At 50.7% G+C, this 24,819-nt stretch overlaps 1 protein-coding gene across 1 annotated transcript in view; it reads right to left on the bottom strand.

Annotated features, from left to right (window-relative positions):
- Window positions 1–24,819, bottom strand: part of LOC146859088 (myeloperoxidase-like) — a 139,159-nt gene that overhangs the window by 15,561 nt on the left and 98,779 nt on the right. The window contains exon 11 of the mRNA XM_085649741.1: window positions 1,411–1,581. Within this exon, the coding sequence (XP_085505867.1) occupies window positions 1,411–1,581 (171 nt within the window). The remainder of the gene's footprint in view (window positions 1–1,410; window positions 1,582–24,819) is intronic.

Below are 24,819 nucleotides of genomic sequence, written 5' to 3'. Positions count from 1 at the left end.
CTTTACAATCCTGAAAGCGAAACAACGAATCCAAAGAGGAAAGGTGCATATGGTTAAAAGACTGACCTGACTGATGGGACAGAATTTTATAATAAAGGAGCGCAGATGGAGAATCTAAGATCTCCAGTGATTTAAGGTATCCATTTGACGCACTCGGCATGAAATGGTTTACTGATGCAGTAGTACATAGTTCTTGCCAATGTATCAGAAAGTCAAAGTTTATCTGTTGAGTCTGTGGCTCTCTTCATTGCTTATGTCAGACTGTTTGTCAGATACCATTCTTAAAACCATATTTCACAACCACTGTAGAGATCAACAATTACCTTACCCCTTTTGGGCTGTTTACCAGGAACAAAACCACTTTCTGGTGAAAAAGCAGAGTCACTGCCGAACCCAGTAAACGTCTGCACTCATTTCCTTTCATGAATTCAGTAAAGGAAGTAGTCATTTTCACCATGAACAATATTTGGCACATTAAGCAGCCATGGTACCTTCACCAGCTGCGACTGTCACCTTCTACACTAGACAAACACATTTATATGTAAAAACCTTTGCTTTCAGCTGAACAAGTCTGTTTAAGCACATGTACAAATGTGTCTCTACTTTGGAGACCAGAGACATGATGTCTCCCCTGCTACTTACCTGGAAGGCGCATCCCTCTACCCTGTGGTTCATTAACTGGTATCTGTAGTTTTAAGCAGCCCTTTTATGGTGTCTTACGTGCAAAGCCTTATTATCTCTCACCTCTGTCTTTTTTAACCAAAGGCTATGTTCTCTCTCTAGTCCTTTGTCTGTGAAGATCTCTTCTCTTCCATCCGTCTCCTTACGTGGGCATCCAGGTTTTCCCTGCTCTGCTCCAAGGTTCCTAACCTAAGCGTGTGCCCCTGCTACTTACCTGGAAGGCGCATCCCTCTAACCTGTGGTTCATTAACTGGTATCTGTAGTTTTAAGCAGCCCTTTTCTGGTGTCTTACTTGCAAAGCCTTATTATCTCTCACCTCTGTCTTTTTTAACCAGAGGCTATGTTCTCTCTCTAGTCCTTTGTCTGTGAAGATCTCTTCTCTTCCATCCGGCTCCTTACCTGGGCATCCAGGTTTTCCCTGCTCTGCTCCAAGGTTCCTAACTTAAAAGTGTGCCCCTGCTACTTACCTGGAAGGCGCATCCCTCTAACCTGTGGTTCATTATCTGGTATCTGTAGTTTTAAGCAGCCCTTTTCTAGTGTCTTACTTGCAAAGCCTTATTATCTCTCACATCTGACTTTTTTAACCAGAGGCTATGTTCTCTCTCTAGTCCTTTATGTGTGAAGATTTCTTCTCTTCCATCTGGCTCCTTACCTGGGCATCCAGGGCTTCCCTGCTCTGCTCCAAGGTTCCTAACAAAAAGTGTGTTCCTTCTTCTATTGCGTTAATACCTGGAACGGCATGTTCTCGGCCCCGCTGCATGTTGATAGCTGTCAGATCAAGTCCAATCCTCATGAATAGTTGGAAGAGATGTTCTCGCAGTTCATCCACCACCATCTGATTCTGCCTGTTCAGCTTTGCACGATTTGACATGAGTCCACGAAGAAGAGGGTCAATCCCGCCTGTGAAACAAAATTATTAATATAATTATTACTGCAGTACACTGATTGTGACTATGTGGCTATATTGAGTAAACAAGTCAGGAGAAATAAGGCACCACGTTACTTAAGATAGGGCCCTTATGAAGGGAGATAAAAGATCAATTTTCTAGTTAGCCTTTAGCATTACTCAGAAAATACATGGTCTAGCAACATATTTAAGTGAATTAAAAGGTGTCCTATGATTGGAGACAGCAACTACTTTTGTACGGCATATGTAACCATTCAACCAGTCCTTTAAATAGTGGCACATCTTGTTTTTGTTAAGCCAGATTACATATGTAAGCTTTGTGCTTAGGCAGAACCTGAGCCTTTGCAGTTGTTGATTTGGGCTGAATTATAGTGATTCTTTGGCATAGAGCGCCAGTTTTGATTTGGATCATCCCTTGTTGACTTGAGACTTGTCTTTACACATCCGTTCATAAATGGACCTATACATGGTGTTCCCCTTTGGGTCTCTTGAATGACTAATATTGGGATATCCCTTAAATTACAGAGTGAACCGTTAGGTGCCACTTGTGAACTGGTTTGATTTGGTTTTCCATCAGCAATTTAACTTAGTAACTTCATTCTGGCTGTAAAGTGCCAAATCTTATATCAGCACATTGTTACAACCTTTCAGTGCAGCCATTCTCGTATCTTGAAAGCCAGTAAATAATTATCACTGTTCAATCACCTTCAAACCTACACCTGGATTTTCCCTCACTCCCTTTGGCCTTCTGAAAGTTCGGGGAGTTGATTTCTCCTCACTGTGATAAAGTTGTGAAATTCAATTCCCAGAGTCAATCTTTGACACCGGCTGGGAGTAAGTGTGCCACACCTAATGCTAATGATCTAAATTCGATCTCTAGGGTGTATGTGGAATGGTATGATCACAGAACAACACCCTAACAAGTTGAAACTTAAATACACACTAATTTAGACCTTCTCTCATAGTTATAGGATCTGTGTTAGAATCTTTATGTTTTGTGTTTTTTAGTCCTTTAGAAATGGCAATGCCTATATGTGTGTAGAATACAATGGATGCCCTCAATGTGTTGAAGATTATAAAGTTTCACGCTACTAAACATATCTTAAATACCATCGATGTAGAATCTCTCTATACTGATATCCTTCAAAAAGGCCACCATAACCTGTGTAGAGGCATTTCAGAGGGCAAGTAAAATGGTCATAATACATACTTATTTCTTTCACCACTGACTTAATGTCCTAACCAAACATTTCTTCAAATATGAAGAAACTCTATATTTACAGATAGGATGGATTTAGGTACTCAAATATTGCACCAAGCCTCGCAAACCTTCATACTCATTCCTTTGTGAAAGAGGATATTTTGTAGCCATGTACCTCCTCCCTAATTAGTATTATATGTTTAGAAGATAGATGGCATCTTAAAAATTTGTGAAGCTAAGGAGCTAACAGCTAGCCAGCTTATATGGTAGGTAAACCAACAGAACACGTTTGAGATTACAGCTCAAGTAAGAAGGATAAACAGAGTGTTTCTGGACTTGGAATTAAAGATGGGAAATTGAAAAGTAAGGTACCTTTTAAATCTACGGATAGGAACTTTCTTGTACAAATTGAAATTTCCATCTGATAGTCCTTGGAGAAAAAATTACCATGGGCAAAAATTAACAAATCCAAAGGAATGGCTCTGATTCAGCAGACTTTAAAACAAGGTGGTGACCTTATGTAAAAATATAGGGAAACATATTACTCAATTAAAGTCTGAAGCAGAGGCAAAAACGGTCGGCATTTATTAAAAGGGTTGCCTTATTGAAGAAACATCAGAATCCCAAACAGGACAGGATTTCTTATAACTACACATCACACTAACAAAAAAGAATAGGTTTGGTTTGTTCAACTGTATTTCCCCTTCAGCTAGTTCAGTTAAAATAATCTTTATTCGGTTTGTATTAAAACCATAAAAGAAAATAGGAGCATGAGATACAGCCAAAGCCAGGAATTAACTCATGAAAATTCAGCGAAATAAAAATATGTTAAAAAACAAGATAAAATGAAATGGCCTAGTGCATTCAGAGACAATCAGTGCAGTTTGAGTTTTCCCTAGATACATATATCACAAAGCAACAGATCAATAAAAGGTAACCATACATATATAAAACAATTAATGTTCCCACCCTCTTTCTTTGATTTGTAGCTGCAATTAAAAATTCAAATATGTTTTGTTTGACAGACAGCATCACATTGGAGCAAATGCAAGTATTCCATAGCCTCCTTCTATTTCCTATCTGCAACTTCCTTAAAAATGGTTTTAAAATACGTTGGTCAATGTACAACTCACAGAAGAAAAATAAATGTAATTGCGATTGTAGGGCTCGGAATTGCAAGAGCATGGAATCAAATCATGGCTTGTGTAAATGGTAGAGGGATAGGAAATCAAGTAATGGGCCATTCCAAGCTGACATCTTGTTAAGTAAAACAGTTGTCTGCGAGGTGCCCTGAGCAGATGTGGCTCAATGGAGGGGGTAATACACGGAAGAAAATATGCTTAATCCGTTTGCTTCCACATCTCAGACTCCCATCTTTTCTCTATTAAGCACCTTAATGAATCTGATTTCACTAGTGATTTATCATTGCTGGTGATTGGCTGTGAAAAATCATACCGATCTATTATTCCAATTGCTTGCAGATCATCCCTAATATGGGCAAGACATCTGACTGTGTGGGCTCCAGACAAGTTAATACAATCCAGAATTACAGAGTGTGGTAGGGATGCCTCAGACCTAGCCCAGATGGATAGCCATAGTAAAGTGGGCGTCATCCTCAGTTGATCCCCCCCAAAATTGCAAACCTAATTCTTCATGTGCAATACCAGCAGGCATGGTGGCAGGAGGGACAGCAGTCTACGCAAAAACCTGTTTTTGCCAATCTGTAACTGTGAATGGTCAATATAGCCCCAAATACCCACGCCATGTGAGACAATTGAGACAGGTCTAGATTTGTAGATTATCACTGCAGCATTCACTGGCATAGACCCTAACTTGCAGGCAAATTTAAACAAAGAGGCGGCAGCTAATACAAATTGCATTAACCTAACCGCCCTCAAATGCTTCCAAGTGGACCTCTTATCAAACAGGGTCCCAGATATGTTCAAGTGGGGACACATCCAAGAATCAGGCCATCAATGTGAAAAGGGGTGATCTTACTCCTGGGGCGAACCAGCGACCATAGTAAAAGTCGTAGATGTGTTCGTACAAAGTCCCAGTTCTGACACAAAAGATGAATATCTAGCAGTTTCTGGAGGCCCGACCCATCATGGCTATAAAGACATAGCTGTCCGCTTATATCAACGCGGAAAGCTGGTGAGTCCCTGCCTTTGGGAGATCAGCTTAAACAGCAATAAGTTTCTCATCTAAATCATTGATGTAAAAGCTGAATATGAAGGGGGCAAATATGCAGCCCTGTCTGACACCCTTTCTGATCTTAATCAAGGAAGTGCATTACCCACCGGGGTCAAATTGGACACTACCCTCTACGTTCTGATACAGCTGAGCAAGAAGGTGAATAATGTCTGGGTTGCTCCCTTAGACAATAGCATATTCTACAGTTTAATCCTAACTACGTGGTCGAAGGCTGTGCTAAGGTCCATGAAGGCCAAACAGAGACAACCTTTTTTGGCGAGTGTTAGTAATGGGATTTCTGGTTGGCTAGGGCTTGCGCCTAAGCCAGGCAGAAACCACCACTCTAGTCAGGGCACGGGAGTTACACGCTGAAGATAACCCCTGCACACCCCCTTGGTAGCTTGGCACGAGCAGTCAGGCTTATCCCAGAGGCAATGTGTAAAGCGTTTGCGCAACACACCCACACAGCAGCAACACACTAGGCACACCACAAAAGGAACTCAGCACAAGGTTATTTAAAAATAGCCTTTGCATTATCCAAAACACATTAGATCATAATCACGCATATACACTGTGCCAACTAGCACTAGGCAATATTAACAGGGGATGATATACAGGACCAGGCCAAGCGGGCCAAGGTCAGAACTATCAAAATGCAGGTAATAAATATAAAACACAACCTGTAACTACTGGTACAATAATGACTTCAGCATTATCACATTAGGCATAAAACACATTAGGCTCAAACCTTATTAGCATAAACACATTACGCAATAGCCGTCAGCAGCATAAACACATTATGCACAAATCACTATAGCCTAGCATTAGACATCAACACATGGTGCATGAATCATCAGCATAAACACCTTATGTCATAGGCATCACATAAATCACATTAGGGCCTTGCGACCTACCAACCTTCAACTGACCCCAGGCCCACTGACCTTTAACTGGGGCTCCAAATGCCCTCTGTCCATAAATGTCAGGGCTTGAACTGGAGCCTCTCAAATGGCCCCCTAGCTGCCAATGCAGTGAAGATGCTGCGCAATGCAATGGGGCACGGGGGAGCGCCTCACCCCCTCCTTATCACCAACAAAAATGCTACCAAAGAAAAATGTCACTGGCACTACATGTGTCGTGGAAGCCCCACTCCGGGACTCCTAAAATAACTTTGCCCAAACGTTGCAGCTGCCCGCTCTCTTTCGCAGTGCAGCTGTGGCGAGCCAAAATGAGCAGTGGCACCTGTGGTACTTCTGGAGCCCCACTCTTGGACTCCTACAACAATGCCCCTTCGTTGTGGCTGCTCACACCCTGACAGCACAGCGGTGGCAGGGCAACAACTCTGGTAGCACCAACACTACTCCCCTTAGCCCCCACTCACAGGGACTCAGCTGCACTCACTTGCACCAGCGGGAAGGCACCAACAATGTGCCTCGGCGGCCACCGTTACCGGGGTCTCCTCTTACTTCTCCAGTCTCCTCTGGTCCAATGCGGGGAAAGCTCGGCTTCCTTCTTGGGAACCCGCACTGGACTTCATCTGGAAGTCCGCGAGGCTCCAGCCCCCTTTCTCCAGCGTCAGGGTGACCAGCAAAGCACCGTTTCCCTCGCGTCGGCATGTGGGGCTCTCCTAGGTGCACGGGAGCCCAGTCCACGCTCAGGCACTAGACGCGTGACTTCCTGTCTCCGCGCTATTGCTCTCGCTCACGGTCACGGAGGCGGGGTGGGATCCCGCACTCCTGTAGGCATAACTCTGCCTATGTCGCTCTGCCTCTTCTTTGGCCCCGCCCACAACCAGGCAGGACGCCTGACTTCTGGGTCACCGCTCGTGGTGCGGCGGCCCTTCTCAGAAAGGCAAGGACGCGGGATGGGCTCCCGCTCGGTTAACACAAAATGCGGGGTGGAAACCCGCTGTCAATAATGGAAAATTGCGGGGTGGGCTCCCGTTCTTGGATGAGGAGTGCAAAAGATGCGGGGTGGGCTCCCGCTGTGCCTGGAAGCATGGGGGAGTCATATGCCGGCGTTCCCTCCAGGCACGTCGCAGCCTCACGCTGCAGACACCAGCTCCTTCTTGGCAATGAAGATATGGCTCTCAAGAATCACTAGAGTTCTCAAAGGTCCAGGGGCTGGGCTGGGCCCAGGCAGGCCAGCACACAGTGCCCCCCAGCAGGGAGGCAGTCCCTCGTGGCACTTCCTCATAGGGCCCAGCAGCAATGAGTCCACCAAACAGCAAAGGAACAACCTCCTTCATGGGGTCACAGCCCCAATATTTATACCCAGTTTTCCTTTGTCTGCCCTGTCACAGTGCTTGAGAGAAGCAGTCCCAACTGGTTCTGGGGGGTGTTGAAGCACTTTGTGTACAGTGCTCACACCCTCCTTTGTGAGATGGGGGCTCTGCCATCTGACACACCATGGGGGGGTGGAGCCAGCATTCACCTAGGTAGGCATAGACCTACTCCACCCACTACTCCAAATGCAGATGCCCTATTCAGCCTAGCGCTGACTCACCCTGCCCTCCCTGGAGCCACACACACCTCACCAGCCCCTGTCACTCCAAAGCCAAGTCCAACACAACCCCCTTCCAGCCAAAATGTAGGGTAGACCAATCATGAGCCCAACATTCAAGCTTATCCAGGAATACCCTGCCCAGTCAGTATTTTAGCCGTAGCATCTATTAAAGATATGGACCAGTAGCAATGAGGCGTGCTCCTATCCCCCTTCTTATCTTATCTTATCTTATCTTAAGTGTGATTTATAAAGCGCACTGACACCAAAGGCTTCCTGGCGCTATTAAGACAGAGAGAGTGAGGAAGAAGAAAGGCGAGAGTCGCATAAGTTAACCGCAAAGAGGGAAGAGGTGAGTTTTTAATAACTTCCTAAAGTTCAAGAGGGAGGGGGTGGATTTGATGAGGAGAGGAAGAGGGTTCCAGAGACTGGGGGCCAAGTGAGAGAAGCGGCGACCACCAAATTTCTTTGTTTTAGTTTTGGGGGTGACAAGTAGATGGCGATAAGCCTTCTTGAAGATCATAATGATGATTGCCCTAGACCAGGATTTGGGAGGGTAGACCAGCCTCACACTGGTGAGTAGTTTCATCAGTAAGATAGAGCCCAGAATGTCAAATTGCCCATAAACATATCAGAGGGAACGCCGTTGGTCCGGGAGCCTTTTTTATATGGACACCTGTTTATTGCTGAGTTGACATCCTTGATAGTGAACATTAAGTCCTTGCTGCAACCCAGGGTAATTATTGTGGCCTTGCTGGGACTGTAAGGTACGGTTGTATCATGTAAGTAATATAACCCAGACATTTTCAGTGATGTTTATGTAAATAATTTTGGAAGGAATTGGGGGGAAGAAAAGGCGTATTGATGACCTTCTAGTCATTGCTAGCAGATGCAGACATCAACTGTTCCCAGGCCTCCCTCCTAATTGCGTTTTTCCTGTCTTTTATGGTTACTTTGTAGAGTTTTCTGCATCTCCTAATTTTGTCCTGGTCTTTAGGGGATATTTTTATTGCTTTAATCAGGGTGAACTGAGCTTGGGAACAAGATTTATTAAACCTCTTATTTGGTTTTGGAGCCTGCCGGTGTTTTGAAGCCGTTAGACCGAAGGATGCCTAAATACATATTTCAGCGTACACTCCTATGACTGAGTTGAGATCGGAGTCCTGGTTAAGAGTAAGACCCATATCAAACTAGTCATTCTTTGCAACCTTGAGCTGGTAAAAAAAGGTGTCTGGCTCCACATCCCGCCACCTCCTCCGAGCCCCTTGTCTTGTGTTACAGGCAAACCTATACAGAGGCTTAGGACCAGGAGGTTATGTTCGCTCAGAATATTGGACAAAACCTGGAACCCACACACCTTCCCTACCAAACACTTCGGGAGTGCAACAATATCTGTTGTGGACCCATTGCCTCTCCCTTTATACGTTGCCCGACTCTGAACCTCATTGGGAACCAGATCAATGGTAAGAATCAAACCATACGTTTTCAGCAGCAGGTTCAATCTGTCACCATAAAGATTATGTCTAAAATGAGGGTGATCACAAAAACAAGTGTCATCCCCACCACAGTTGATATCCACGAGATGGGACACAGTCTCATATTAAAGTCCCCTCCCAAGAATATGGCATAGTCCTGTTTCAAGCCTGCTGTCACCATGTCAAGGGCAGAAGTAAGTAATTCAATAACTTGTACATTATTAATAACACATTTTGGTCAAGACAGACAAATAATCTGGAAGAAAGAAGAATCGACATAAGATTTTAACATGGTCACACCCAAAGTGATGCTTATGAAAGTCAAAAGGCCCCACTGTGGTGTCGAGAAGATGATATTGATGCTGGTGTAAACACTGAGTGGAAACCATCCAGATGTAAATTAGTTCGCGACCAAGTTTCCTGGATACTGACATTTTGTTGGACATTAACTAGTGAGAGCTAGAACTCATCCATAATCTTCCCTCCAGTACCCACGATGTTCCAAAAAAGTATGTTCAGATCGGAGCACAAAGTGCCAGGAATACCTGCAGGAGGATTAGCCAGATAGTTTAGGGAGAGCGGGTAACACTGGTAGGATTTGCAGAATATATGCTTGGGCCTCCCCCTTCACCAATTTTCATGGGGATATACTACTAGGAAAAGCAAGACCCTCACCCACATTTTGTGGCATGCTTCATCATTGGGATTCCCATATCCTTACTTTGATAGAATTACATTGGCTTTCCTACAAGTATTGTGGGAACAAGGGCTTTATGTGTAGAGAAAACTTATTTCTGAGACAGAGGTGGGTCAAAAGTTTAAAGGAGTCTAGGATTGTCCCTCAATTGGATTTACTCTAGAATGTTCCATCTGGATTAAAAGAAAGAGAGGCTTGATAGTGTATTGCGCAATGGAACTGGGTTATTATTACCCAACAAACTAATACCATCTACATGTTTCAGGCATCATATCTATGCCTGCTGAGTCAGCAGCCTTTCAGGATGTATAAATTACAAGTCTACTACTATTGTAATATTAGATGGGGATTTTTCCTAGATTCACTAAACGGAAAAGCGGCCGGGTTGTGAGACACTGCACTACCTAGGTCAGTCACGTGGTGTAAGGATATTGCCCACCTCAAATGATCAGCTGCACCCTTGATCACAAATCGAAACATGCACAGAAGGTGGATGAGAGGCAATATCAATCATTAACAAGTAAAGCAATGTAACATGTACAAAGTGTAAAAACAATCGGTAGTCGTTGGTCTTTGTGTATCTGTATATCAAGAACGCCTGGTATGTGTTTTGTTGGAGACAGCCAACGCATTTCGCGCAAACATGGGCTTATTCAGGGCAATTGCAGATGCGTTAAATGTCTTGCCAGAGTAATAGAAATCATAAATAGTGGTCAGCGTGGGTTGTCCGTTTTTGAATATGAGCTAGAAACTGAATAGGCCTCAAGCCTAAGGGACAGCCTGTGTGTCCTAGTCGGTCAGATATAGTTGGATCCAGTTGGTAGAGCTAAGCAGCCAGTAACGCTTCAGTGGAAGCGAGAGTTTAAGTGTAGATCAAACGTAGAGTAATTCAAACCATGTCCGGATAGCGTCCTATACTCGGCAGGGATTTTTCCTAGTCTATAGGATCTGTAATACTGATGACATGTGATACTTCTGCATGCACCTTACATAACAATTTAATTAAAATTAAGTTTCGCAAATAAGCAATGGAAATAGGTAATTATGTAAACCGTACTATTTTTATTTTGCTGGTGGGTGCAGATCACGTTATCGCAACAAAAGTTGTCTCTCACATTTTTGCATAAATATTGTGAAACACAGCACTCTGGGACATACGCCATAGGTAAAACACTGAAAACACTAAGAGGAAGGTGTTTTTACAAACAAAACATGCACAATCCGGGGATGGAGGGGAATGCTGCCCTGTGGTCACACTTCTGTAACACAAGATTGCTGGTTCACAAAAGCAGCCCATCGTGTGACCTAATAAGGAGGTTTTTCACAATTGTGTAGAGTTTCTTTGAATGCATCTAGTCTTTGTATGTTCAAGCAGTTCCGACAGTTGCTTCATGAGGAGGAGAAGGATAACCAAAGCAAATTTCTGACTTTCTTTTCAAATCAAGCTATCAGATTGCACAAGGAGTGTGGATTAGGCAGGTCTCTTTAATAGGCCATCCTTATACTGCCCCTTGCCTCAGAGGTGCCTCTTTTCCTGCTCTCACTTTGCTCACTGTGCAGACCTCTTAGACTACATTTTAGCACTCATTCAACATGGCAATGTCTATGGCTCAATGGACTTGGGAATAAACCACATAAAAGCAATGTGAGGTGATATATCTTCAACCCAGCACGTTTCCTGCCAATCAGGTCAGTAGAGGGCGAGGCCACTGTAGAGATCCTGCTATTCTCAATGAGATTAACACAGCTGTTCTCATTCCCCCATGTCCTCTTTACAGTACTATACGTTCTCTCACAGTGTCTAGCATTTATTTGATGTTTATTAAAATATTTTGGAAGATTCTTGATCAGCATTACTCCAAAAAATGCGGATGGAAATGACCTAACCTTAGAGGAACAGAAAAAAATACTGAATTGTACTGCTGGAATTAAAGAAAATGTCAAGATGGATCCCTCTTTCCTCGCCCTTTCTGTCCTGCAGCACCTAAAGCGGTAACTCACTCACACACTGATGAGTAAGATTACTCACATTCTATTGCAGCACAAGAAAAAAAAGAAATTAAAAGGAATATTGCTAGGAGTTTGTAGATGTCGTTTTGAGTTTTCCACTAGTGCTCTTTATTATTGTGATAATTCAAACTCACATTCACCAGGGTGATAGATCCAGATGTTCCAATGCATCTCTGGGCATTTTGTTTTCCACCACCAAAGTAGAAACGCTAAATGCAATGTCAAGAGGGTGTCCTCCTAATATTCTAAAGTTTTTAGGTCGAGCCTAGTGTTGTAGCGCATGTGCTGCTCGCTTTGCGAGACATGCAGTATTTAGTATAGCGTGGAAGCTTTGTGGAAGCTCCACCCACTCTCCGCCCATCTTTTTCATTGGCTTAGGTCCTAAATGCTGCCTTTCGATTGGTTTTAGGCTTGTTAGTCCCTCCTCATGACTGCCATGTCGTCATTTGTATCCTTCCATGGTTACTGGCCCCTTTACTTTAAACACTATTTTCTTCTCGTGCCCTCTCCCCCTCCTACAGTCCGTGACTTCTTGGCCCCTGCCCTCCTCCCGCACTCCAGTTCGTGCCTTCTCGTCCGCCCGCACTCCAATTTCCAATGCAATAGGTCTCGCGTAAATGCGAGTCCAATTGCATTGCAAATGCTTGTTTGGTGTTGTAAGCACTATTTTCTAGTTTGAGTTTGTCCTACTTCGGGCAGGACAACGTGCTTTGTTTATATTCAGCACGCTGTGCGCGCTTTCACTTTGGAAGCTGCCGGGACATTCTCGGCTAGTTTTTTTTATTGCTTGTCTAAGAAGTCACTGCTTGAAACTAAGCTTGATGTGAGCAATTTTGCAAGTACTCGAACCTCCCTCCACTCCCCTTGCAAAACAGAAAGGGAACGATTGTTTTATCTAGCAGAGATATCACGCTCGCGGCCGTTGACCCCAATGAACTACATCACCCGCCTCTGAATCCAATCAAATGGAGAAGCAGAAACGGCTCTTGCCTGCTCAAACATTTCTCATAACCCCCACCTCCTGCTGAAGGCACTTTTGGGCTGGTAAGACCTTAACAAAGGCATGCCTTTTTAAATAACAAAATACATTCCGCGCTATAAAAATTGTGCCTTGGACATAATGAGGATGTGGCTTAAGGGCCAGAGACGCCGGCTTTGGAGCTGTAGAACCGGGTTTGAGTCTCGTCGGCTCAACATCCTGTGATTCTGGGCAAATCACTTAATTTCCTCGTGCCACCAAAAAATGAATGTGTCCTTCTGCAAAGCAACTGGTGCTCGTGTAAAGCACTCGGTACCTTCGGGTCGAGTTCGCGCTACATAAAACTACGACCCCCCCCCCCCAAAAAATAAGCTAATCTCAGAAACATGCCCTGCAATCATTACCTGATACCTCCTGCTAGGATGAACAATCTCCAATTATTTCGTTTGCAACATCTTCCCGCAGCAGTCCGGATAACCAGGTCGCAGAAACCACAAACAAATCGCCATTTCTTAACCCCCAAATACCTCGACGGCTCTCAATTGCCCTCACCATCACCACGCACGCCAAACATGGCTTTCCAACTGCAAAACTTCTAGCGTGACCAGAAGTGCGTGGGAAAAAAAATCTGACCAGTCCCTATTCTAGTCCAATTGCACCTTTAGAGACGAGTGCATATGAAAGGGTAAGGAAATCCACATCTGAAACGGTGCGAAATAGTGATTTGGGCATTTGGCTGTGTTTGAGCTGCATTACGGTCACCAAACAAGCTTCACACGTCCCCTTTCTTCTTCTTCTTCGTATTGCATTATGGGACATGTAGTTTCAATTGTAGCCTCATGTTGCCAATGCAAATCTATCAAAAGGAGTGCCGGAAAAGATCAGATGGAAATAACATCATTGATGTGTTGCTAAATATTTTTTAATCTTATGCCCAAAAATTATGTTGATAGTTTTTTAAGTATGTGCAAGATTTCTTTTCTGCACGTTTTATGTAGCAGAAACTTTCTTTTTCATAAGCACCAGATTAAATCATTCAAGATCAGATCTTTTTTCTAGGCAAGGGTATATTAAATGGTTTGCTCAAAATGACAGGATGTTGAGCTGACGCCGGTATTCGAACTTGGTCAGGTTCGATTTTCTTTCGTTTTGGTGGTGCGACACTCTTTGTTGGCACCTATCACCGACGAGAGTGTCCCTCATTATTATTCGCTCAGGGGTTCATGTTTTGGAAGTGACGTGCCAGCGTCTGAATGTGGCTGCACAGCAAATTCCTGAGACTGCAACAGCGCTCTCTGCACAGGGTGCATCTGTAATTTTATTTAGCGCTTTTGACAAATACATTTATATAAAATAATGTATACTGTTAGGACGCACAAATGGATATGCACATATAGTTTGTCACCTGATTCTACCTACTTTACTAAGTTTTCCCACTTAGCCAAAATGTGTAATCCTATGAAAATCCCTTTACTCCACTGTGCATTATTTTAATTAAAACTCAAATCTGAGACCACCACTATATACATTCACTTAAGTTATACAAAACAAGCATTTGCAATGCAATAGGTCTCGAATTTGCTTGTTTATAAACGTGCCAAGGTGAGCAGATGTGCAGTTAAGAAAACAAAATCTACAGTGAGCTGGCCACCGAGATGTCTGTTGAGGTGCAATGGCGCCCAACAAACCCTGCAGTGTAGCTAAGATCTGCCGCTGCCCGCGTCCCAAGCAGTGGGACATCAGCAGGGCAGCATTCTAGTGGCCGCCCGTCGGAGCCTTCCCCCTTTGCTGCCTCGCGCGCGAGGCCTACGCCCACTTGGGTAGGACCCCCTATCGTGTGGAGCTGGAGGCGGGCCAGGGGGGGCGGGGGGCGCGGCTTACCCCCCTACTTAGTTGGCTCTCTCGCCCACTTCCTCCTCTGTCTCCTGCGCGCCGCACCAGCCTGGACACGCGTTCGAGCCGCAACAACCTGGACGCGCTTTCTCGTCGGTACTTGGATCGGCTTCCCCCCTCGGCGTCGTCGTGCCTTCCGGGAGATCTTCTACGCCGGTGAGTCTTGCTAACCTCCCCCACCCCGGCCCTGTCCCTGGGCATGACCAGGTTGACGGGGCCCTGTGGCCCGGATGGCCATGGGTGTGGGGGGCGCAAGCAGTGGCCCGTGTCCCTGCTGGAAATACGGGGATGGGTTGGGTGTCGTGGCGCGATTGCGGGGGGGCAGAGCGAGTGGAGGGCCAGTCCGGGACCGGTTGGGTGCAGAATATTTCGAGTGGTAGCGGCCGGGCCCGGACACGTGGCCTCGGTGTCGTTGTGCGGGCCGTGCCTCCCGGTATCGGTGAGTGTACCCCCCCCCCCCTCCGCCTCCGGTTTTGTCCCCTTTTTGCATGCGCGGGGCAATATGGCGGGAAAGCATGAGTGTATCGTGGCGCGCTTTCGAACGCTCCCGGGACGCAGGCTGGCCAGGCTGGATGTACGGGCTGGCATGAACGGTTTCAGAATTACGGCTTAGAGAGACCCGACTGGCCCTAGATTAGCGCGGGGTGTGAGCGGCAGGCGTGCGCAGCAATTTGCCCAGCTCAACAGCCGCAGGGGCTGGAGCTCGTTGGTAGAGCGCTTGTCTTAGGCCTCGGGGTCGTCCCCCCGGCATTCCGCCCCTACATAGTGCGGCCGTTTCGAGCGGGGGACCGGGAGAGGGGGTAGGCATCGTTGAGCAGAGTTTGAGCACCCGTGTGCGCGTGTAGTGCGGGGTTTGTTTTGAGACTATCTTCCCAATTTAAGTGTAGTGCGCACCAGGTATTAACATTGCGAGTGGATCGAATGTAGGGAGCGGGCGGCGCTCTGGCTAAGTCGTGGCGTAACTGGGGGTCAGACGTCGCGGTGGGGAGGTAGGAGGAGAGAGAATGGATCGCGCAGGGCCCCGGTTTCATGCACGGGGCAGGTAGCGCGTTCAGCCACCTAGCAGCACCTCCTGACAGCAGTACATTATTTCGCAGAATCGGGTGGCCCCGGGTTTGGCTCTCGTGTCCCCAGTCTTATGCTTCCGGCCTGCAGGTTGAGATGTGGACCGGTACTCTGACGCGTGTTTGTTGAACCCAGTCGGCTACTGGGGGCCCTTTGTGGGTCGGGGCACAGGGTTCACGAGAACGAGAAGCACGAGATGAATTTTACCCGTTGATAGGAGTGGGGGAGGGTGAGTAAACTGCCCAGATTTTAATACCCCACCCGCAGAGCTGGGGAAGCGACAATTGCGGACAGCAGCCACCAAAGGGCACGCCTCCAGCAGGCGCGGGAACCCGTAGCACGGAGGCTGGAATGGCCTAACGGTCGGGGCACTAGACCGCGAACCTGGGGGAACTGGGTTCGAGTTTCGGTAACGACGCCAAACCTCATGTGATTCTGGGCAAATCACTTAATCTCCCCGCGCCCAACAAAAAACATGAATGTGTGTTCTCAAGTAATGTAACTGGTGCTATGTAATGCGCTCCGATACCCGATTGGTTTCGGGGCAGGTTCACGCTATATAAAACTCTGCTATAAGATAAATATCGTTTTCTGGTAGAGCCCGGCTGCTGTAGCGGGCCGCCGACGCCTCTGGCCACAGCAGGTGCGCGTCATAAGTTTCCGCCACCGACCCCGGCAGCTTTCAATTTCTTCGCCCCTAGAAGCCTGAGAGGCAGGGCAGGCATAGCCTTAGCAGGGCAATTTTTTCGCAAAATCAGGTTGGCCCTGGGTCCGGCCCTCGGGTTCCCCAGTTTCATGCTTACGGCCTGCAGGTTGGGAGGTGGACCCGTGCCCGCCTGCAGAATCCTGAAAGGCAGGGCAGGCATAGCCTCATCATGTAGGGGCTGCGGGGCTGGGTCTAGATAATACGATCCGGCCGGCACCCCGGACACACACCCCCCCCGTCTGCTCGGCCCCGCGGCCCCGGCCTCCCCGCCCGGCAGTGCCTCGTCTGATGGGGGGCGAGACGCGCGCGAGTAGGGACTGCCTCAGCGCGCTGGCCGGGACGTCGTGCTCGGGGCGGGTTTCGTTTCTCCCGGAGTTCGTCATGGAGGGCCCGGCGTGCACAGCGGGGGGGGGGCAGCGGCACACTGCACCACGGCAGTTGCGGTGGGGGATGCAAAAAATAAATACACAATAACCATGGCGCGGTGGCACACTGTCTTGGCCTACGGGCGCACTTCTCGTTCTATGGGCATTTCATTACACAGCTATACAGGTTAACTGATTAATTACATAGGGCACCCACAAGGGTGTACACTGGGTTGCAGTGAGCGCTGGTTCTGGTGGCGCTCAGAGGGCAGGGGTTCGAGTCCCATGAACGCTGTCGACATGTCAGAGAGTGGCAATCTGCACCCCCCTTCTAATTGTGGTAGGGTCCAAGGCGCTAGGCCTGGGTCCACCCATCCCTGCCGGAATTGTCCCTTAGCGGGGGGGCGGGCCATCAAGTGTCACATGCGGTGCAGTCCGGTGAGGCAAGCAGAGGTGACCCCAGGGGCGGGGGAAGCACATGCAGGACTGTCCCCGCCAGGGCAAGCCGGCGCACTGGGTGCGTGCAAAAGGGGTTTAGGGTTAACTACTTCATCTCCTTCCAGGGCTGGAGGCCTATCCATGTAGCTGCTACGGTGCTGTATGTACGCCTGATGCTTGCCATTGTACTAATCACCGTTCCTTTTCCAATTACAGATCGGTGAGTGAGCGCCCGCGAGTATAGGGCTAGGACCAGAGGCGAAGGCGCTAAGGGACGCACATAGCTGTACTGTCGGAGCATCGCCATGGAGAACATCGGGACACCGGGTCCACTGTTCTCCCAAGACACGTCGGTCGAGGAGACGCAGTCGAGCGCACCACAGGAAGGGGTTTGGGCGGACTTTATGGCGTTTGCCCGAGAGAAGGGCACGGCTTGGGCCCAAGGTTTTCTGGAGGGTCGCAGGGCGGAGGATTCGGGCGTTGTCGTAACCCCCCCCCCCCCCCCGAGGGCGCCCCAGGCCTATCCGGGTCTGAGCCCTGGAGGTCCACCCGGGTGCGCAAGCCCACATCAAAAGACATGCCGGAGGCCCAGCCGGCCAGGAAACGGCAGGCGACCGCACCACGCTCCGGCCCCCCGGTGGTCGCAACAACACCGCTACACGATTCTGCCACAGGACTAACTGACTTGGCCCAGATGGGTAAAGCCATGGACCAGATGCTTGGCCTCATGTCTGTTTTTCAGAGCCGCCTCGATGCGCTGGCCGCAGCACCAGCCCCGGCCCTCTCACCGGCTCAGGCGCCCGTCCTACAAGTTTGGGCTGGGCAGAGCACAACCACTGAACGAAGCAATGGTGAGCGGGGGGGAGCGTTGGGGTTGTTAACACCAGGGGAGGCCGGCCCTTCCACAAGCATGGCGGCAAGCACCCCCCCGGCCGGCGCGGCGGCACCCCCCCGCCCGCACAGGCGGTTACCATACCACCCAACCCCGCTGCCGCGGAGCCTGCTCCCGTTGCGTCTACAGTTGTGGCGGCGTCCGGAGGGGAGGGTGTAACCCAGGTCCCGAAGCCCCTAGTTACCCAAGCACCGCTGGCATCGGGCCGCTGCTCCCTGGCGTGGTTGGTGCCGCAGGCCGCAAAAGAAGGGATCTGGAGGAGGGAATATATAGACATCCTGACATTACTTATGCATGGGTCAGCTGGGGTGGACACGAGGAAGATGGGACGCAAGGAGGAGGAGAGGGTCAGGTACCAGCGGTGGCCGGACAAGACCATCGAAAACTGGACATCTGCATTCAATATATTGGCAGCAGTTATAGTACAGAAATTCCCCGATCAGAGTGAGGCCCTAATGCAGTACGCCAGCACCATACAAGAGGAGGCGAGGCTCTCGGTGGGGTTAGGGTGGTTCTACTATGACCAGGATTTCAGGAAAAGAATGGCCATATGCCCAGACCTGGGGTGGGACCAGAAAGAAATTCAGCTTTGGGTAGAACACATGTGCCGCCCCACCAGGGAGAAGAAGGACCAGGGATATAAAGGGCAGGGTGAGGCAGCTGACAAAAGGAAAGACTACTTCCCCAAGCGCTCCTTTAGGCAGCCCTTTCGGGGTGGCAGGGGGCGGGGCCAGCGGCAGGGCAAGAGATTCAATTCTGGGACGTGCCGCCTTTACAATGGGGGCAATTGCACCTGGGGCAGGTCATGTAAGTTCACACACAGCTGCAGCAAGTGCGGCGCGCAGCACCCCGCCTCTTCCTGCTCCTCCAGCCAGAGCGCCCTGCAGCCCACAGCAGCGACCAGGAATGACGCCCGAATCTGAGACCACACCCGGGCCCCCTCCCTCCCCGTCAGCACCCCTCCCTCCCACACCAGTCATGCACCCCGCTTTCTAAGGCTCACCACAGAACGCTATGGCCCCTGTCAAAGGTCCTTCACCCATCATCCTGGGAAATATCCTTCCACTCATTAGGAGGTATCCACTGCTCAGGGACAGACCGCTCCTGGCGGGGGGGTTTATCGATGGGTTCAGGATTCCCTACAATGGGCCGTTGGAGTCTAGAGATGCTAGGAACCTTAAATCAGCAAGGGATTTGCCCGGAGTGGTGGACCAAAAGGTGGGGAAAGAGTTGTTAGCGGGTAGGATAGCGGGTCCTTTCAGCGGCCCGCCCCTGGACAACTTTTTAGTGTCTCCTCTGGGGGTGGTGCCGAAAAAACAACCGGGCACCTACCGTTTGATCCACCACTTGTCCTACCCTGAAGGAAATTCGGTGAACCACTGGTTGGACGAGGGTCTTTGTTCTGTAGTGTACTGCTCCCTGGACATGGCCATTGACATGGTCAGGAGAGTAGGGCAGGGGGCGTGGCTTGCGAAGGCGGACATTGAATCCGCATTCCGCCTGCTGCCGGTTCATCCAGCTAGTCAACATCTGCTAGGCTTCAAGTGGGCAGGGCAGTTCTTTTATGATCGCTGCATGCCGATGGGCTGTGCCGTCTCCTGCGCCTACTTCGAAGCCTTCAGTTCATTCCTTCAGTGGGCCTTGGGGGAACTACACGGGATCACGCAGGTGACCCACTATCTGGATGACTTCCTATTTTTTGGTGCGAGTGGGTCCGATGAGTGTGCAGTGGGTCTGAGTCGGTTTGAAGAGCTGGCAGAGTTCCTGGGTGTTCCCCTTGCCCCAGGTAAGACCGAGGGCCCTGCGCAGGTACTGACCTTCCTCGGAGTGGAGCTGGACACGGTAAAGGGCGAATCAAGGCTCCCCGCCGAGAAGGTACTGGGCTTGTTACAGGACATCCAGGCGCTGCTGGGCAAGGACAAAGCGACCCTCGGGGCTGTCCAGAGCTTGATTGGCAAGTTGAATTTTGCAGCGAGAGTTATCCCAGCTGGCAGAGTGTTTTCAAGGAGACTGGCAGGGGCCACGGCAAAGGTGACCCTGAAGCACCACTTTGTAAGATTGACCGCAGGTTTGAAGGCTGATCTCGCCATGTGGGCGGAATTCCTTAGGGACTTTAACGGGACGGTGATCTGGAGGGCCCCTTGGATAGCCAGTCAGGAGCTCTGCTTGTTTTCGGATGCGTCTGGAAGGGAAGGTTTTGGTGTGATTCTGGGGGACGAATGGTGCGCGATGCGATGGCCCAATGCTTGGCGTAAGAAGAAGGTGACGCAGAATGTGGCAGTGTTGGAGCTCTTCCCAATTGTGGTAGCACTGCACCTCTGGCGGGCGGCTCTGAGCAATAGGAAGGTTGTCTTCTGGTCGGACAACATGGCGGTTGTCCACGCCATCAACGGCCTGACTGCCTCTTGCCCGCTGGTCCTGAGCCTACTGAGGGAATTAGTCAGGGAAGGACTGCGCAGCAATGTCGAGTGTAGGGCACGGCACATCGCGGGGGTACGGAATGTGGCAGCTGATGCTCTTTCTCGCTTTCAGTGGCTCCGGTTCCGGGAGGCCTGGCCGCGGGCGAGGGCGGAGATGACACCATTCCCGGACCACCTCTGGCGCTTGCTTCAGTGGGAGAAAGACTGAGGAAGATGGGGGAGAGGTCCCTGGCGCCGGCGACACGGCGGAAATACGACTCGCAGCTAGCGACTTTCAGAGCTGTGAGAGAGGCGCTGGGTGCCTCAGCCTTAGGGGCGGAAGATCAAGTTGAGGCCTTTGTGGTATGGGCCAAGGAGACCGGCAGATCGCACTCCTGGGTCAGCGGTCACTTGGCAGCGGTGCGCCACGATGCTAAGCTAGATGGTAGGGGCGACCCCGCGGGATCATCCAAGATCAGGGCGGCCCTGAAGGGCTGGGCCAGGGAGGAGGTCAGACAACCGGACACTAGGGCACCCATTGAATACAGAGACCTCCAACTCCTCCTAGATGTGTTGCCCCTGGTGACTTTCTCACCGTTTGAGGCCAGCTTGTTTTCCACGGCCTTCTGCTTGGCATTCTTTGGCGCTTTCAGGGTCAGCGAGCTAGTGGCCAAATCTAAGGAAGACCTGTCTGATTGCGCGCTGGGGATTGCGGATGTGACCCTCAACACAGCACTGGAGCTACGTATCCGCAGGTCCAAAACAGACCAGTTGGGGAAGGGGAAGACAGTGGTGTTACAGACCCTAGGGGATAACAGGTACTGCCCGGTTCACTGGGTCAGGGAATACCTTGCTTTGCGTCCAGAATCTCCTGGTCCCTTTCTGATTCACGCGGACGGGTCCCCCCTCACTAAATTTCAGTTTGAGCGTCTACTAGGTGCTTCACTGGCAAGAGCCGGTCTAGCGGGGTGCGGGCGCAGGTTTTCCTCGCACTCCTTTAGGATTGGTGCTGCTACTTCCGCGGCCAAGGCCGGCTTGGGCCCAGAGGGAGTAAAAGGGGTAGGCCGCTGGGAATCGGACTGTTTCAAGAAGTATGTCCGTCCGTAATGCTGTGGCACAACCCGGAGCGTTGTTCCCGCTCCAAGTTTTGTTTGGTCCATTGTCATGAACGCATCGTTTTGTGTGTGCAATAAAGATACGCTTACCTAAAAGCCGTTTCATCGCTTTATTGGCAGGTCCCCGGGTATGGTTGGTAGGCCATTCCTACATCTCGAGGATGGAACGCTGGGCAGCCCACAGGAACTGGTCGCAGAACTTTGCCACTACACAGCTTGTGTGGTTGGGTTCCCCGGGCATGAAATGGAGTGAAGCTCGCGGCATGATTGAGCAGCGCCTGGCAGTTGCAAGGGGTCAGCCCACTGTTATCATCTTGCACTTGGGGGGTAATGACCTGGTTGCCAGGGGGAGGAGGGCTCTGCTACTGTCAATGCAATCTGACTTACAGGCCATCAGCCAAGCCGTGGGGTCATGCGAGGTTTGGTGGTCTGAAATCGTCCCCCGCAGGGTTTGGAGAGGGGCTAGGTCCCCGGCGGCGGTAGAGCGGTCCCGTAGGAGGCTTAATAGGTCCATGCAGAAATTCTTGGAGCGCAGGGGCATGGGCTTCATCAGACATGCTTTGATCCAAGAGAAGGTTGAAGGGTATTATGAGACTGACGGGGTGCACCTGTCCAGGGTAGGTATGGACATGTTCCTGCTTGATGTACAAGAGGCATTGGCTAGCAAGGGACATCAGTAGCACTTGTTAGGAGAGGGGGGCTCTGGCAGCGACGGTAGCCTCCCCAGAGCTGTGGCGGAGTTACAGGGCGATCTGGATGCAGACTGGTACAGTAAGGGTACCTCTGCGACAGGCGGTACAGTAAGGGTACCCCTGTCCGGCACAGTAAGGGTGCCCGAGCCAAGGTCCAGGAGCCGAAGGGGGTTCTGGGAAGACCGCGACGGCGCCCCGTTAGTCCTTCGGGCGGTTGGGGGGCCTGACCAACCGGGGGTGGCCACAACACGCTCCGCCCCTGTCGGAAGGGGCGGGAGTAGGAGGCAGATCACGTGACCCAGTGGATGATCTGCAAATATTTATGTGCCACACTGCCGGGCATCGACCCACCGTGTGTGCTGGCTCACCAGGCGGGCGGAGCAGCAAGGGGCTGCCTGCCCTGGATCGCCCGTAAGATAACCCAATTTTATTATCATACTGTGTTGTATGAAATAAACCTGCAGCAGTTCTTCACCCACAAATAAAGTGTCAGTGTAATCTTTGGGTGATGTCTGTGTATGCGTGTTGACTGAAGCGGATGACGGTGTGGTCACTATGCCGCTGCCCGCGTCCCAAGCAGTGGGACATCAGCAGGGCAGCATTCTAGTGGCTGCCCGTCGGAGCCTTCCCCCTTTGCTGCCTCGCGCGCGAGGCCTACGCCCACTTGGGTAGGACCCCCTATCGTGTGGAGCTGGAGGCGGGCCAGGGGGGGCGGGGGGCGCGGCTTACCCCCCTACTTAGTTGGCTCTCTCGCCCACTTCCTCCTCTGTCTCCTGCGTGCCGCACCAGCCTGGACACGCGTTCTCCCACCCTTTCCACTTACCCCACGTGTCAGGCACAGCGCGTTATTGGAATGTTTAATTTTTTCTTTTGCGTTGCAGGCGGAGTTACAGGGCGATCTGGATGCAGACTGGTACAGTAAGGGTACCTCTGCGACAGGCGGTACAGTAAGGGTACCCCTGTCCGGCACAGTAAGGGTGCCCGAGCCAAGGTCCAGGAGCCGAAGGGGGTTCTGGGAAGACCGCGACGGCGCCCCGTTAGTCCTTCGGGCGGTTGGGGGGCCTGACCAACCGGGGGTGGCCACAACACGCTCCGCCCCTGTCGGAAGGGGCGGGAGTAGGAGGCAGATCACGTGACCCAGTGGATGATCTGCAAATATTTATGTGCCACACTGCCGGGCATCGACCCACCGTGTGTGCTGGCTCACCAGGCGGGCGGAGCAGCAAGGGGCTGCCTGCCCTGGATCGCCCGTAAGATAACCCAATTTTATTATCATACTGTGTTGTATGAAATAAACCTGCAGCAGTTCTTCACCCACAAATAAGTGTCAGTGTAATCTTTGGGTGATGTCTGTGTATGCGTGTTGACTGAAGCGGATGACGGTGTGGTCACTAAGTTGTCTACCAGGGGCGTAACGGGGGGCTGGAGGGGTGGCAGTCATTTAGACAAAAAGGGGGGCCTCGTTAGCTTGTCAGCTCGAGGGCATGGGTATTGCGAGATCCCCCCTCATCATTCGTTGTATGGGGGCTCCCTAAGGTTTCCTTTCCCCACTGATGCCGACGGCGATCATTGTTGATGACCTAACCGGCTGAGGAGCGCAGAGCCCTCTGGGAAGTCCGTCTGCCCTGGCACATGCAGGGTGCCCTAGAAGGGCGGGCCTCTAGTGCCAGCAAGGCACCAGCCCACCCCCCTTCCTCTGATTCTGGGGACCCCTCGGGGAGGAGTCCCCCTACACTGGCAGCCAGGGGCTGTGGCGCGCAGGGCGCGTAATATTCGGGGCATAAGGAACGGGGGTGGTATATAGGCCTCCCCCACCCTCTGTCCTTCCTCTTTTGCGCCCCGGACACGTCATCTGGTTGTTGTCCCCTCTGTCGTCTTCACGGTCATTCTTGGAGCTGCTTCCATCTGCGGTGAGTGTGATCCGCCCCACTTCCCTGTCCCTCATCGAGGCGGGGATGCGTGACCAGCCCTCACTGGGTAGTGGTCCGAACTGGGGGGGGGGATCTGGCAGCTCCGAGTGGGCTTTGATAGCGGCACCCTCCCGGCCGGAGGGCAGCAGGGGGCCATCCGGTGGGGGGGAAGGTGAGGGGACACAGAGTGAAAGATAGACCAAGAGCTCCCGGCTTGGGCGTGCATGCCCGAGATATGGGGGTCGTGGCGTGATTAAAGGTGCATGCTTGCTGACCACAGTGTGGCCTACAGGAAGGGGGCTGCTCTCGCCCTTGGGGTGGCAAGGTCATCTTTGACTGGCGCAAATGCGACGGGGGAGAGCAGGCGATGCACCTGTGGAGGCCCGTTCGCCGGTGCCTGCTCCCTGTCGCACGGGCATGCCTTCCCAGGTCGTAAGAGAGCATTTCCATCCCCACCTTGGCTCGCCACCCCCATGCCCAAGGCCTGTATCCACCTCATGAAGGGTTGCCCGTTTGTTCCCACTCATGGCGAGTAAGTGGCTCGGCATGTTTCTGGTCGTTCTTCATGCGCCTACAACGACGTCCGTCACGGTGAGTGTGCCATGCCACCTCCCCTCATTTCCCATCTCAGGGGCAGTCCCTGGCAGCCCAGCTGGGCCATGGCGTGGGCTGCCACGGGGAAGGGTGAGCGTTTTGAAG

The sequence above is a fragment of the Triturus cristatus genome, chromosome 3_2 (genome assembly GCF_964204655.1).
Source record: "Triturus cristatus chromosome 3_2, aTriCri1.1, whole genome shotgun sequence".
Taxonomy (NCBI): Eukaryota; Metazoa; Chordata; class Amphibia; order Caudata; family Salamandridae; genus Triturus; species Triturus cristatus.
The sequence above is the reverse complement of the archived record's forward strand: the minus strand, read 5'-3'. Positions and strand labels throughout refer to the sequence as shown.